Source organism: Amphiura filiformis, chromosome 17 (assembly GCF_039555335.1).
Source record: "Amphiura filiformis chromosome 17, Afil_fr2py, whole genome shotgun sequence".
Taxonomy (NCBI): domain Eukaryota; kingdom Metazoa; phylum Echinodermata; class Ophiuroidea; order Amphilepidida; family Amphiuridae; genus Amphiura; species Amphiura filiformis.
Window position 1 is genome coordinate 58,696,140 of NC_092644.1, and position 16,288 is coordinate 58,712,427.

At 36.5% G+C, this 16,288-nt stretch overlaps 1 protein-coding gene across 1 annotated transcript; it reads left to right on the forward strand.

Annotated features, from left to right (window-relative positions):
• Positions 1 to 299: 299 nt before the first annotated feature.
• LOC140138483 (ATP-dependent RNA helicase DDX39A-like) lies at positions 300 to 14,228 on the forward strand. Its single transcript, XM_072160367.1, has 6 exons — positions 300 to 596; positions 1,347 to 1,471; positions 2,759 to 2,905; positions 5,203 to 5,315; positions 12,707 to 12,863; positions 13,980 to 14,228. The coding sequence occupies exons 1-6, from the start codon at positions 302 to 304 to the stop codon at positions 14,130 to 14,132; spliced, it is 990 nt and encodes a 329-aa protein (XP_072016468.1). The 5' UTR covers positions 300 to 301; the 3' UTR covers positions 14,133 to 14,228.
• Positions 14,229 to 16,288: the final 2,060 nt, after the last annotated feature.

A 16,288-nucleotide genomic window follows, 5' to 3' on the forward strand; every position in this document is an offset into this window, starting at 1 on the left:
TTCCTTTTTTTTTTTTCTAATTTCTGAAATTTTTCGAAAATTTGGGGGTGGGACTTTACTCGAAGGTGGGACTATACTCGCGTCAGTACGGTACTAGTATTATTTCAGCATTTTGAATATATAATAACAAATTTTAAATTTGACGGAAATCATACATTAAGGCTTTAAGGTAACTCCATTTGAAAATTTACACTGCCTGTGTACAAGATTAAGGTAATGTCTTCCATATGTATGGATTTTAACCTGAATAGCCCAATGTTGACTTTTGCGAGGTGTTTGTGTTCTTTTTTTACAGATAACCATGATAATAATATGCAACAACAAAAAACAAGCTCGTAATATTGGTCAAAATTACAGGAGTTTCTCCACAAATATGTTTGAGTCCCCCATCAAGGTGGCTGTGTTCAGGCATGGTTCAATGTTTGATGAAAACAGGAGGGTGCTTAAGTACGAATGCCCTCACATTGTTGTGGGAAGCTTACAGAGAGTGACAGATCTAGTACGGGAAAAGTCTCTACGTCTGAATGATATCAAGGTGTTTGCCGTCTTTGTGTGCGATTTTATGCTGGGAACTAGGAGATTTGTAGCTTACCAAGGTCAGTTATAGAGTTGGAGTAAAGTAGACACAATTTCACACAAATCTTGTATGCTCACTATTTAGAGGTTAATAACTGCGCCTCGGTTATTTGGAGGGCATTGTGAAAAATCTAAACATTTTGCCTTTGGAACCGAGGAATATCCCGAGGTCCAAAGCAAAATGTTTAGATTTTTCACAATGCCCAACGTATTACTGATGCAAAGTTATTAACCTCATTCATAACCGTCACTTTGATCTCTTCACTTTACAAAATAACACAAAATTGTCCTCAAATGTTTGTAAAAATAAACAATTTTTTTCCAAAAATCAATCAGGCTAAAACAGGACAACCAATAACAAATCTGTGCAAATAATATGGTAGCGTGCAGTTTGTTTAATGCACAATACAGCGCATGCGGAGGTTATTTATACCTGTATTTACTTACAAACAATTACGCATTTTGCAGTCAATTGTGAGATTTTAATGACCTCAATTTGCGTTCGCGTTTTTACATAATAAAATATGATTGGATCACACGCATCGCAATCAACTTGAACATTTTCCAAATATATTTGCAAAATTTTTCAAATTTTTCAAGCGTTCAGTGATTTTTTAAGGTCACTGAGCCTCTTCCAGAAAATAATAATGAAACAAAATATTCTGATCGACTACAACTCTGCATGGCAAGTGCCTCTGCCCGTAGAAGAGATTTTTTGTTTTGTTGCCTGAGGACATACCGCAAATATTTGTTTTCTTTTATTCTTGCAGATTTAAGAGGGAAATTAGATATGGTTTTCCAGAAAGCAGCCCATGAAAAACAAGTATTGCTGTTCAGTGCTCCAATGCATGACAAGATTAGACCTCTCTGTAGACAGTTCTTCAAGTCACAAGAAGTAAGCAAAGAAAGACCGCTTAACCCTATGAGAACTACCTGCCAATTGGCCAAAATGAAATATTATGTCCAAGTTTGAACCAATCAAGGAGGGTATTAATTATGTCATTTGCAAATGCAAGTTTGACCATAAATAGTTTAAAGCCTAGTCATAATTGGCAATTGAAATGAGCATTTCAAGTTATCAACCAATCAGAAATGCTGTTAGATGACCAGTAGTGTCCAAGGGGTTAAAGGGATTATCAGTGATTAACATAACCAGAACTCTTTAAAAATATGGATACTATACATATATTTTCTTTTTTGTTGCATTACACGTATGTCACATAGACACACTTGCTCAGGAATGCAGGCCAAGTATGCAAGTTGTGAACTTGACATTCACAAGGGTTCTAGTAGATGGTACATAGATTATGTCTATGTGATAAAAGACCTGGATTGGGTTAAAATTGGCTGTAGATGGGAGCATCAATTACTTACTCTAACTTTTAAATGCCTCGCACACATTGCTCCTGAGTATCTCTCCAAATTTTTCCAAATTAATTTTCCATTTCTCATAGTGATAAGGTTTAGAGCTAGCTATATTCTTTAATAGAATATTCCTTTTTCACTAAATTAAAGATACAGTTTAATAGTTTGAACCTTAAGCTTAAAAAGTTACCTTTTCAGAGTCTGAGTTGAGCGAGGACGTAGCCTGCGACGCCATCACGGCGTCTTCATGCAGCGCAGTGTTTACACTCCTCCGGTCACCTGACCACCCGGTGACAGCAGATCGTCATAGATGGCGGGCAGGTTGTATCCAGCATCCCTGTTGAGTGTTGGTCTTTGATCTCTAAGGCTTCTCTGATCTTTCGGTTCCAAAAGTTATCCTCCCCACCGATAACTTCTACATTGTCCAAACTGATGTCATGCTGGTGATTAGATTTATGTTCACCAACCGCTGTCAGTGGGGCTGTGTGTACTCACTACACTGAATGAATACGTGGTGATGGCGTCGCAAGCTACGTCTTTGCTCAACTCAGACTCTGAAAAGGTAACTTTTTAAGTTTATGTCAATATGACAGAGTCCAATATCAGTCGTCATGCTGCTAGTTTGAACCTTAATCGTCAATTTCAAGTGGAATTGGGCCACTGAGAGATAACAGAGGAGGAGTATAATAGACTCCGTTATTAGTAACATATTCATTCCTTCAAGCACATTTTTCTCGGAAACTATGTGTTTCAACCGACAATGATTTCCTGAATAAGTAACAAATAAATGAATGTGTCCTGTTTGTTTCTGTTTTAGTTTGCTTATATCAACTGCAATGCATCTGACCATCATGGTGTATTGCACCGGGCCAGGCACAGTTCTAAACATTACTACATCAATTTGAGAGAGTATGAGAAAGAAGAACATCTACTAGATTGTATGGAATTTCTCAAATCAAAAAGGGTAAGTGTGGTACAGCCATGCAGCGCTATGCCTTATGGGCTGTGCAATAACTATGAGCCCTGGTGGAAGGTATAATTGGGGAGGGGGCAGGCAAGCAAATTTTGGCCAGCTGAGGGGGCAAGCAATTTTTGGCACACATTAGGGGGTACCAATCCTGCACCATTTAAATAACACGCTCTAAAAAGGCTTAGGAAAACACTAGACACATTCAAATATGCAAAATATTTCTTGCTCAATATGCTTGCACCATAGCATAGCTAAACCATTTAAAGTTTGCAAATTGGGAACCCAAAATTTTGGCATGTGCAAAGGGAGGGGGGAGGGCAAAGATTTTTAGCAGGCCAAAAGGGGGGCAAGCAATTTTTGGCAAGCGATTTGAAAATTTCACCACCCGGGGCTCATAATTATTGCACCACCCTTTAAAGAGACAACAAGAGATTTGCTGATTGCAGCTGGATCTTTTTTACCAGATCTCAAAAAGGCATTTGATTGTCTTACTTGCTTAAGATGAGTGGTGTCCTCGAACTACAACAGCACGCCAAGTCCTTCTGTCCTGCATGGCCGTTCCCAAATCCATAACATCCAGTCCAGTGTCCTGTTTCAATACATCCACGTATGTTAGAGGGGGTCTACCAGGTTTTCTGTGTGCATGTTTTGGTGTCCAAAAAAACGTGTCCTCCTCTCTCTGATCTTCTGTGAAAGTTTCGGTAGGTCACCATACAGTTCTTTGTTCGTGATGTGATGCTTCCAATTGTTGTATTATACTGTTCTAAGCATTCTGAATAGATTCATCAGGTTTGAAGATAAATAAATATACAATTTCCTCTAAACAAAACCAAAATTTACTCACTAGTTTGACGGTTTCGCTTTTCATGGTCGAAAAGCATCATCAGAATATTGATTGATGATCACTTCTTCCGGTTGAACGATTCCCGACCACAGAGGGTGTAGAAATGTCACTCAGTAGAAAATCATAGATAGTGTGCCTCTAGATCAAGATATTAATTAACTTTTTGAGTTACCTGTAAATGTAAGGCTATTGGACGTCTGTAAATGTTATCGACATATCCATTGGAATATTCCACTTTACGGATATAACAAATAACAAGTACATCAAAATTTGTTTCCTTTTGTGGTTAGCATTATTTAGTTAGGGGCCCTGAAGGCCAAGATAGCAAGGGGCCCTGACAGCAACTGTTGACTTGCTAAGAGCTTAAATGCACCACTTGGAAGGAGTGCAGAATAGACCTAGGAGGCACTGAATTGATTGATTCAGTGCCGACCTAAGACGGCGCCCAGGGCATGTGTCTTTCCCCTAGCTATATATGCCACTAGCATTATTTACTCAATTCTAACCATATATAGGAGGTAGTGCAAGGTCATGACTTAACACGGAAACTTGTCCACACGGTCCTTCCTCATGGTCTTTAACTCTAAGCACTCCGTGTTAGCTGCACGGCTCGGTCTTTACTTCGTGGTAAATATAGGAATTTCCTGGAAGTTTATAGGGCCGTTTGCTATATTGCAAGTACACTGTGGAAGCCGATGTCTCTTAGTTTCAAGGCAATTATGTCCTACACGTGTTTTTTAGCTGCTATTTTCTTCTCCACTCAATTTCTATGTCTTTCAAGACACTTATCAGCTCTTCCGTTTCTTCATTTGACCAGTTAATGTTTTGTTTTGTTAGTTTTTGTTTTTTTGTGGTGCTTCTTTCATCATGTTCATTCTCGGTGAGAAACTGAGATAAATTATTGTGAATTTATGCTAAAGAAATTTAAAATACTGCGAAATTGTAAGTGTTGTATCCATAAGGTCAAGCTTACCCCGGAATCTTGTTCGTACGGGCACTAACACGGAACGATCGCTTCGTGTTAGCGCGCTACCACAGAGATTTCTCTGTGGTAAATCTTCCGTGTTAAGATTCGAGGTAGTTAACACGATACTTGTTCAGACGGGCGCTAACATGAAGCTACCTCAGAGGTAGCTTCGTGTTAGCTTAACACGAACTTACCCCTTAGCCCGTCTGAACACGGCTTATGTGACACAATCTGGTCAATGGAGGCCAAAGGAGGCATTTTGGAAAATTGAATTTATTACCTTATACAAACGGCTATCTTATACTGAAAACAAAGGTCTGGCATACTTTTGTGATGTCTATATTCTTATGTATTTTATAGTTTTTTTACTCCATATTTTTGCCTTGATCTCAATTTCAAATTTGCCCGCTTTGGCCGCCATGGACCACAGATCATGTCATGTAGCCTACATGTATATAACTTAGTGTGTGTTTACAACAGGTGCTGATAATTGTAGGCGAAGCATGGAAGTGTAAAGCAGTCGCCCTGACATGTGGAGACAACACACTTTTTTACGCCCATGTTATCTATTGGGGAATGTCACGTGAAGAAAAGTATGTAGAAGATTGCAAAATATACAGTCCATTCACCAACATGCAAAAAGTCCCCATGCTTTGTTTGCCGAAAATTCTCACATGTTCAGGAGGGCCGATCATTTGATTGAGCGTGTCTATCAAATAAAGCCAGCGTTGCGTACCTTTTCAGAATGCGATAGCGCGTTTTGTGTCATAGTGGTTGCGGCATGTGTAGAGCAGATTCGTCTCTCGTACTTCATGGAATAATAGGCCCTTATTTAGCGGGTGATAATGGGACTTTGCCTGTTAGTGATTGGTCTGTATCTCTTTAGTTTATGGGTAAAGTCAAACCATCTCTTTCTTCCATGATCAAACACTATTATATGGACTATAATGGCCTCTTCACCAACAAAGTTGGACGTAAGTTCAAGGCCCCTAATTTGCATGTAAAGTCTATGGAAAGCTATTTTGTGTTACCCTCAAATGATAAAATGGTTCCATTTTTTTCTATGCCCCCTGTGCTTCCCATAAGGGGTCGAAGGTCATAATGGGGAGAAAAATTTAAACTTGTCCTATCATGTTGTAATATACCTCAAATTGTTTCGCATATTGGTAGGAATATAAAAGTCAATTGTCATATTGCACTAGGGTGCTTAGTTCAGGAGTTACAGAGTAAACTAGATCAAAGGTCAAATATCTCAAGGGTACATAACACAAAATAGCTTTCCATAGACTTTACGTGCAAAATAAGGGTTGCGTTTTAGGCCATAAGTCGAGTTACCTCTTACTTTAAAATATATATTTGATATCATCTTAATCGGAACAAAATTCTGCATTACATATCTGAAAATGACACAACATTTTAGGTCTACTTTTTGAGAAAATTAGCGTTATATAAAAAGGCTAGATTTTCCCGTGTTTACATTACGTCTTTCTACCTGGAGACTTTTGAAAAAATCCTGTCATGAGCCTGTCAGCCTAGTATTGCCATGGGCTACGCAGCATGTGCACCATCAGCTGTCACTATTGACCAGTATGAACAGGTGGGCGTGTGAAGCTTGCTCATGGACCATGGACGGAACTACTTTGTTTTGTTTAGGCTTGTTCAGTCACTATCTATGTTCAGACGGGAGCTCACCTCTAGCGTAAACACGCCGGAGGTATTGCGAGGTCACCATAACTTGTCCACACAGTCCCTCCATAGACTGTAGAATGTCGGTAAATCTTTCCCAGTTACATTAGTATCGTATACACTAAAAGTTGGTAAAAGCCTCGAATACTCAAGATGTTCTCCTCGCATGCTACGCTAGTATTATTTTGTTCAATTTTCTGGGTCTTTCCCCAGTATACCCGGTGTTCACTGGCATGCTGGAATCAACTCAATAATTTTGGCAAAGGGCATATTCTAATATTATTATTTTAATAATATGACTCGCCCAAACAAGCGAATCAAGCCTGCCGATACGTCTATTGTTATTATAACACTTCTCATGAATATTAATAACAATGACCTGGCTTTTCTCACCACAACATCACTTTGCACTTGAGAGAGTTGAATGGTTATTGACTAACACTCACATACACTCACCCCCACACACTGTGATCAAGTAACAGGTTACTACAAAGTTTGAAATAAAATGAAATAGTAAAATAAAAGTTTGAAAAAAGAATATTGAAATAATTTTAAAAGTAAACTAAATTGAAAAAATAGAATAGAATAAAAGGGAATAAAACTAAAGAATATAATAAAATAAACTGCAATATAATAAAAGTTTAATAATAAACTGCAATATAATAAATAAACATTAAATAAATAAATAAATAAATAAATAGGGCCTAAAATGAGTTTAATTTTAGTTTATGAATATTAACCAACATGATTTCACTAATTGAGCCTTGGCCTATGATTTTTTTTAAATAAATAAATAAAATAAATAAATAAAACATTAAAATAATAAAAATAAATAAACGAGTTATATAAATAGGCCTAGTAGGCCTATAGAGAAATAAAAATAAACATTACAATTGATAATAAGTATAAAATAAATAAAAAAATACAAAAAATGTCTAAATTTATTAAAATAAATAAATTAATAAATACAAAATATCTTAATTTTATTTATATGTATGTGTGCCGTGTGTGAGAGCATGCTGCCCATACGTCATCGACATGCAGAACAGCAGAAAACATAATTCAATCGATTGCTAACAGGAAGCGAGTGTGTTGCATTAATATTCATGAGTAGTATTATAATAACAGTAGACGTATCGGCAGGCTTGATTCGCTTGTCTCGCCCAATGACTCGTTCCCGGTATAGCATTCATATCTACATACTTATAAAGTATGATGTTTTGCATAACTTTTATTTTGCATAAAAAACACCGCATGATGTGTGTTGTAAGGGTGCATACTACCAAATTACTGTCCCTGATCATTTATTAGACATTAGGATAATCATCCATGAAAACAGAAACATACAGTCATGCAGCGTACTTAAATGTAAAACATGTGTTTGAGCCTGAGGTATACTAGTCTCAGGTTTGAACAAGGACACTAATTTATGTAGGATATACACCCCATGCAGCCTACGCCTATCAATATATCATACCGTCGGTACACAAAACAAATGTAGGTCTGACCAAACACGGAGAAGCTGAAGGTCACTCTGTATCTTTATCTTCTACCTGACCAACATGCAAATCCCTCACAATATATACAACCGTAGGTCAAGGCCGTGTATGTGTTATTCGGTATCGGCGCTTTAGGGGCAGAATGGATACGGTCACTGTTCTAATATTCTCTACTTTCAAAGAATAATTTATATTATATGTAGCCTAATACTTTAAGATTGTGGAGACAGATACAGATATTGCTAATTCATTTCGGTTACATACACTATCCGCTATTAGTATTTTGCCTTTGAAATTTTAAAATTACCAATCATTGTGACATGCGCCCTTATTCACAAACACGAACTGCACGGGGTTTCCCAGCAAAACTTGTATTTTTTCATAGTGACCGTAAAGTATGATATTTTGCATATGCAAAACTACATATTTTGCCGAAGTATGTAGTTTTGCATATGCAAAACTACATACTTTTGGAAAGTATGTAATTTTGCATATGCAAAATATCATATTTTGCAAAGGTATGTGGTTTTGCACGCAGCACCGGGATCGGTATGCATGACAGTTCAAACTCAAATTTAAACAAATCTCTTGAAAGTTATTTTTAAACTCAAAGTTTTGCACACCCCAACCCACCAACCATGTTAAATTTGCGTTCATACTACACATGTGGCATACCTACTCTGAAGTCAGTCATTCAACCCCGGGCGTTGATGTTTACATCGAAATACATCCGTCTCGTGTCCATGACCTTTGTAAATTAAAAGCTGATTTTACACTCCCATCGCTGACACTGAGCGACAAGCGATCGGTTTTGGGACTACCGATGTGTGCTTGTGCATTTATGAGGCTCTATTTCATTGGTCGAAAACAATCGCTACCAGTTCAATGAACCTGAGAGACGCTGGTCGGGTCGCGCCGGGCCAAGGATGATGAAGGCACATGGTTGAATGAATTGGATAAACAACACGGCCAAACTTCAGCAATTTACATAAAATACTTGTTTAATGGTCTACAATACAACAAAGAGAACAGATGCAGAAGCTACACATTAATTTATTTTTGGCTGATTTATAATTTATTTTATTTATTTTTCTGGCTGATAATAATAACATTTATATTGAAATGCAGGAAAAAATGAAGAGAAAAAAATATTTTGAGGATTCGTCCACTTTGTTATTACATCTTAGTTTTCATCGGGGGCACTCAACTTTGGAAGTGACGGGTATGTGCCTACCGAGTCGCTGAAGTAGGGGCCTATCGGGTACAAAGCGTTATTTTAAAAAAGGGGTCATTGGGTACAAACAAAATAAAAAAGGGGTCATTGGGTACAATATTTTGAAAAAGCGGGGTCATCGAGTATAAGATTTAAAAAAGGGTCATCGGGTAGAACATTTTGAAAAAATGGAGCAAAATTTTGAAAATTTCGGCATAATTTTGAAAACATTTGACAGTTTCGGCATTTTTTTGTTGCATTTTTATGATGCTATTCTAGAAAAAAGGGGGTTATTGGGTAGCCGCAACCAAAAAGGGGGTCATAGGGTAGCCATAACTAAAAAAAAGGGGGTCATCGGGTATGGCTTTTTAAAAAAAAGGGGTCATCGGGTATAGTCGACTTCAAAAGGGGACCTATTGACAGGCACATACCGTCACTTCCAAAGTTGAGTGCCCCCCGCGTTTTCATATTGTCTTTTTACAATAATTTTAACATGTAGGTCTACCATCGTCTACCGTCCATCTGAAATGTGATTATTATTCAGTGTGCTTCAAAATTCAAAATCATTATGATCTCATACTACATGTATATACCATACTCAAAAGTCCTGGTCCTGAGTATATGCATATTGTAAAACACTTAAATTTCGCGGGTACTTTATTTCACAAATTGAGAAAATGCAGGATATTTTGAGGGATTTAAAGCACGAATCCAGAAGATTTACTATTAGCTTCAATGTAAATTTTATATTTCACATGGGATTTAATTTCACAAATTTCAGGTCCTCATAAAATTAAATACAGTACATACAAAAAATATCAAATCATTGGTAACATTTCCTTTAAAATTCACCTGGAGTGTACTTCAGGCTACGAAAAAACCCCGTTCTACAGCCCCGAACAACCCAGATTTAGCCTTTTGGATTTTTTTAGATGAATTAGAATTAAAAAAACAGTCGTATTTTGGCGTTAAGTGTTAATTTTTACCGAAAGTATTTTTTTTAAATCAATATTTTTGTGATCATATACCCACTTCCAGAAGAAAAAAATCCAGATTGACCGAACCAGTCTGTCTGTCTGTCCATCCATAGAACCTGGTAGGCGTAGGGCCCTATATAGAACAGAGTTTTTAGACACAATTTTTTTGTAATTAGTATTAATTAATCAAAATAATATAAATTGTTCTCATGCTGTTCTGATATTAGTATTATTACCGTAGTGTCCTTTTGTTCATCTGTGCATTTTAATGTGTTCATCAAGTATGGTTTGTGTTATTTGTGTATGAATCCTCGATTAGACCTCGAACTCTCACGGAAACTCTCAATATCAAGTACAATAAATAAGATCCATCCTAAAAATCCTGCAGGAAATTTCCTCTAACGTTCACACTTCACAGCTAGGCAATTATTTCTCAATTAACATTGCAGTGAACTTGTTCAACATGCAAATGCACGATTCACTGAAGTACGAGTAGTTTGATCATTTCTAATCAAGAATTCATTGTTGCTCCTCAATTTCTTGTATCAAATGAATTAAAACCCACAAACACCTGCATAGTCTATATTGGTTCCAACTAAATGGTATTTGCATTGACATACATCTCTGATACATGTGTTTAATTTGATATGGTATTCTGGACCTGTAAAAAAAAAAAAAAAGAAAAGACAACAAGAATGGTGTTAAAAAAAATAAGCTTGTTTAATACAAGTCTCAACCAAGGCCTAAAAATTAAAAATATCTGTCCATTGCAAAATATCAGCTTCATGTGAATTTGTGTTAATTATTTTCCCTGAGTTAGAGTCTAGTCAAATCCAACCAGTTAATAACAAAGTACAGTGAGGGGTCGAAGCGTGCATGGACAGTGTGTAGTAATCATCACTGACGTATTTTTATGCTTGCTCTCGAATTCGTCTTAAAAAACTAGTCCAATGATTTTAGAAGCATTGGCAAACTCCATTCCATTTCAGACAAAAAGTCGGATCATTGCATGCATGCATGTTACAGCATGTAGCCTAATATTTACAAATTATACAATGTACTTCAAAAAGCATTTTATGATGCGATGACAATGGCACTGTGCCAATACACACATGTTTTACTAATACGATTCAAGATTCAGGTGTCATGAAAGTTGAAGCATCTTTCGAAGTTCTAGCGAATGAATAATATCATCCAGTCGGTCTTAACTCTTTAATACAATCAAATTTTAGTGTACATAAAGAATCATACTCACAGAAAAGTATATAATTTGCAGGCAAAATTGAAGTTTCAATCACAGTACGCCTGAATTCTGCCGCGAAGAATAATGTTGCAACCGATGATCGATCATGTTGTTGGTGAACTGTTTACATTCATTGACGCGCATTAATATGATTATTACTATTATTGTGATGCATCGTAAAGGGAGTATTTGTGTTTATTGCGGGTTGTTGATCATTTCAAAGAAGAAAATGCCACATCAATTGAAATGCATTGCATGTATTTCAGATTGATATTTATTATTATAATATTTGTTTGTTTGAATTATTTACTGAGAACTATATGCAGTGCGTAACTTTTTCACTTCATGGTCAGCACAACAATTAGTGCATCGTCTGAGACATCGAGTTTTACTATCCAGTCAAATGCCTCGCATGCCGCTGCATATGGTGTTATTGATAAGGAATACCAGCTGCAAGAGTAAAGTTAGGGAAAATAATGACCGTCGATTCTCAACTAATCGCCGGTCGGAGCTGAAAAAAAGTCTCCAGGTAGCTAAACCGTAATGACATCCGACTGCTAACCGCGTTTTGACCTCGTGTGTTCATGTGCCCATAATCGTAAACATCACTCAAATTTTCGCATTTTCTTTTCAAATTTGCAGAGATCACATTCACAAAATCTAGTAAAACACGATTTTTAACACCAAAATTGTTAATATTGTACCGATTTTCTTCAATTTTTATGCAAATATGGGACTATAGGCGTGATAAACTTTTACCGGAAACCGCTTCACAGGCGGATTTAGTGGTATGAACTCTCAACACAGGCTAAAATTTCAAAATGCACTGATTCAATCGCAAATTATATCATGGGTCAAAGGTTATGCATGTACATATTTATATTGGACTTTGGCTGCATTAACTCTGAAGGGGGACATGACAATAAAAATTACACCAAAAATGTGAATAAACTATATGTTCGAGATTTCCTATATTAAGGGAGTAATTTCGAAGAAATTGGAAAAATTTTTAAATTTTGACCTCCCTGTATGAAAATTTTGAAATTTGACCTATCCAACCAACCTTATAACTCCTGAACTAAGCACCGCAGAAAAGTTGAGATACATTTTGAGATACATTACAACATGGTGGGATAACTATTTTAAAGTTTTGGCCCCACTGTGACCTTCGACCCCTTGTGTGAACCACAGGGGGCATAAAAAAAATGGAACCTATCAAATTTTTATCATTTCCACTAATGTAGCAACAGAAAATCCCAAACCCATAGTGCCGTACTTGGGCCTGTACTAACACTGCTTATACATTACAAATCGGGACTAAACACTAGAAAAAACTAAATGAAATCTTTCTTGTGTTGCTTTACAGGCAAAGGACATGTACCAAGTTCCAGCATTTAGACAAGGGTATATTGGTTGTCACAAAGTTCAGGAAATTAGGAGTTGGCTTAGCTAAAATGAGATTTGACATTGTGATTCATTATGATTTCCCAGCAAAGGATAATTTATACCAATTTGAAAACATGGTAAGATTCCTTGCATTTCATCCGGGGGTACAAATGACCATACGGGACGTGCATAAATATGGGTATGACCCCTTTTTCAATTTTTTTTTTGGTATATGAATGGGTCCTTTTTTTTTTTTTTTTTCAATTTTTTCGGAAAATAGCCCTAATTTTCCCAAAATTTTGGGAAAATTTGTAAAAACTAAGACAATTTGGGTTAAATTTGGCCAAAAATTTTGACTTTCGGTATATAAATGGGTCCAAATTGGTATTTTTATGGGTCCACTTTCAAATTCTCAGCGGCATGTCCCTACCAGAACCAAACTTGAGTACCCCCCCCCGGCATTTCATTTCACTTTATGTAAGTCATACCAAGGATAAAAACACAAAAGTATACATACACTATACCATTTTTCACTCTAATGTGGCAGTGACTGACGTCAACGCGCTGAGGTAACTTTTTCGCACACACATTTATACAGCGTAAAGAGTAACAAATTCTTGGTATTCATAATTTGTTGCGCCACCTATTGACAAAGCGAAATCTGCCAAAAATCGCAATGCATCATGGGTATTGTTGGCATCCAAACCCAGAAGTGCCTGTGGAAACTGATCGGAATAGTTGAATTTTAGCGAGATATTTCTTTGATTTTAATTTCATTTTCAACCATGGTGTATATGTGTGAGGGGGCTGAGTGTTATTCTCATACGAATAAGCTTAAAAAGAATTGCGTTCAATTCAATGCCTGACAATTAGAATTGGTAATCCGATAATTGCTTTAAGCAAGATTGCCAGACTCGAATCTATTTTTAATGTATACTATTTTTAATCAATGACTGGGCTGATAAAGATTGCAAGTATTTTCTTGGAATCACTGGGGGAAGCCGGTGAAACCAAGATGTACCCTACCATCACATGTACTACAGCGATCACACAGGGACCAACATATGATGTTGATGGAAGTAGCCCTTTGAGGCCTATATCGCTTAGTCGATAGATGGCACAATTTATTTTCAATACCAAGAATTGATGTTACTTTTAGCTCAAACTGTCTTGTTCTAATCTGTGACAGACTGTATCATAAACATTTTTACACCTCATACTATAGATGAATTTGACTTGTTTTTATCCATCAGATTTCTAAAGCTGGGAGGAAACCAGGCCAGAACGGTATGACTGTCACATTTGTGTTAGATGATGAAGTTGAACGATTTAGGTCCATGCAGGAGCGCTTGGATGTCGCTATTACAGAATTAAACAGAGACACTGATTTGTCAACTGTATGGTGAACCATACGTAGACAATGAAATTGAACAGTCCATGCAGGAGTGATTACAGAATAAGACAAGGACAGTGATTGGTCAACCTTACTAAGATGATGAAATTGAACAGTCCATGCAGGAGTGATTACAGAATTAGACAAGGACAGTGATTGGTCAACCTTACTAAGATGATGAAATTGAACAATTTAGATCCATGCAGGAGGGCTTCACCATTACAGAATTAAACAGAGACGCTGAATGGTCAACTGCATGGTGAACCATAGTTGGACAAAGAAGTTTGACAATTAAAGTCCATGCAGGAGTATTTGGACTTCACCATTACAGATCCGACAAAGGCACTGATTGATTGGTCAACCATAACACAGAATTAAACACCTTGAATTAAAATTCCTAAAATTGACCCATGTTTGTTTTGGGAGAATTATGATGGAATTGCTATTAGTGGAAATGTGGAATATGTTATGATTTATTAATTTTTGGGGCCTTTGTGCTCTTCTTAGGAATTCTTCTATTTGATGAATTTTCACCATAAAATAGATGTACAAAATTGTATATGGACTGGGCTGTTCCATTAGAAATCCATACACCCCTATATGGAAGACATGACCTTATTCTTTCACACAGGTTGTATGTATGTTAAATTAAGTTACCTGATTGGATGACTCCATTTGAAGTATACACTCATGTAATATCTTTCATTGGGGAAGGGGTGGATTTCAAATTGGAATAGCCCATTAGAATATGACTTGAGTAATTGATCACTGGGGGAGGGGGAACTTGATAGTGTCAAGGGGGTATCATCAGCGACTTTCAAAAGCACTTTAAACGGGGAAAAAGTGTTGATCTAAAAATGCACCCCTCAGCAAGGCAAGTCATTTCTATATCCTAAATGTTGGCATTATCAACAGTAAATTATCAACTATCTCAACTCAAAACCGTACATTGCCAGTGATTTGAGACACAAAACCCCAATTAAACAACTGGAAAAACACTATTGTCAGAAAGTTTACCTGATCTTTTTTCAACTTTTTTCTCAAAGGTACCTATGAAAATATGTTTGATTTATTGAGCAAGGAATAACCTTGTTCTCAAATTTGCTTGTTTGATATACCTTATTCACGTTATATACATGTAGTTCTGTGATCTCAGTTGAAAATACAATAATTGATTATGCCCAACAAACAAACTCATGTGGTGTGATAAAAAAAAAGAATCTTGTAAACTCAGTGATTGTTTTCTTGCCTATGTAACAGGTGACAATATGAGTGAGGTAATATGCTAAAAACTTCATTGAAAATGATCTTACATTGTAATGTGTGTCAGAGAGAATTTGTTTTTTTAATGTTAGGTATATGCCATTTTATTTTGGAACCAAAACTAATGATGAAGGAAAATTATTTCACCTACAGGAATACATACACCATAAAGATTCACCTAATGGCACGCATGGGTTCCTTTGCCTTAGTGAAAATCCCAACAAGAATTATGGGTCCGTGCTCTGTTTGCTAATGAAATTTTTATGGGAGGGCACTTTTAGTTTGTGTCTAAAATTCCAGTTACTGTATTGTTTGTTTTAAACCCCCTAGGGACATTGCATTTTTTTCAAACAGGGACATTTATTAAAAGTGAATTTTCAGTGAAAAAGGGTTCCAAAAACAGCAGTGAACTTCATCAGAATTACTCACAGCCGGGTTCAAATTTAAGATGGTAGCCCACACAAAACCGTGTGGAACATGTTTTTGCAGCAAATACAACAAAATTATATCCGCAAGTGCATCATCAAACAAGAATCTGATGAAATTAGTGAAATTTTACTATAATTAGGCAATGAATTGGATGGAAGTTTGAGTCATTCTCAATGCAATTTAGCGATCGTCACTCACATGACTGATGCAAGTTACTCACACATGATATGACATGGCAATTTTTGCATTTTTGTCCCTTTTTTCATTGAAAAATAACTTTGGAGGGGTCATTCATTAGAGGGTATGTCAAGGGAGCCCATATGCACCATTAATCAAATCTTTATGGTATATTTAAGTCAGTTGCTCATTAATAAGGTTGATTGACTCCATGAGTTTATACCATAGCTTCATGAGCGCAACAAGACATTTTAGCCATGCACAAGTTTGACTAATATTTTGACTCAATGAAATATATCT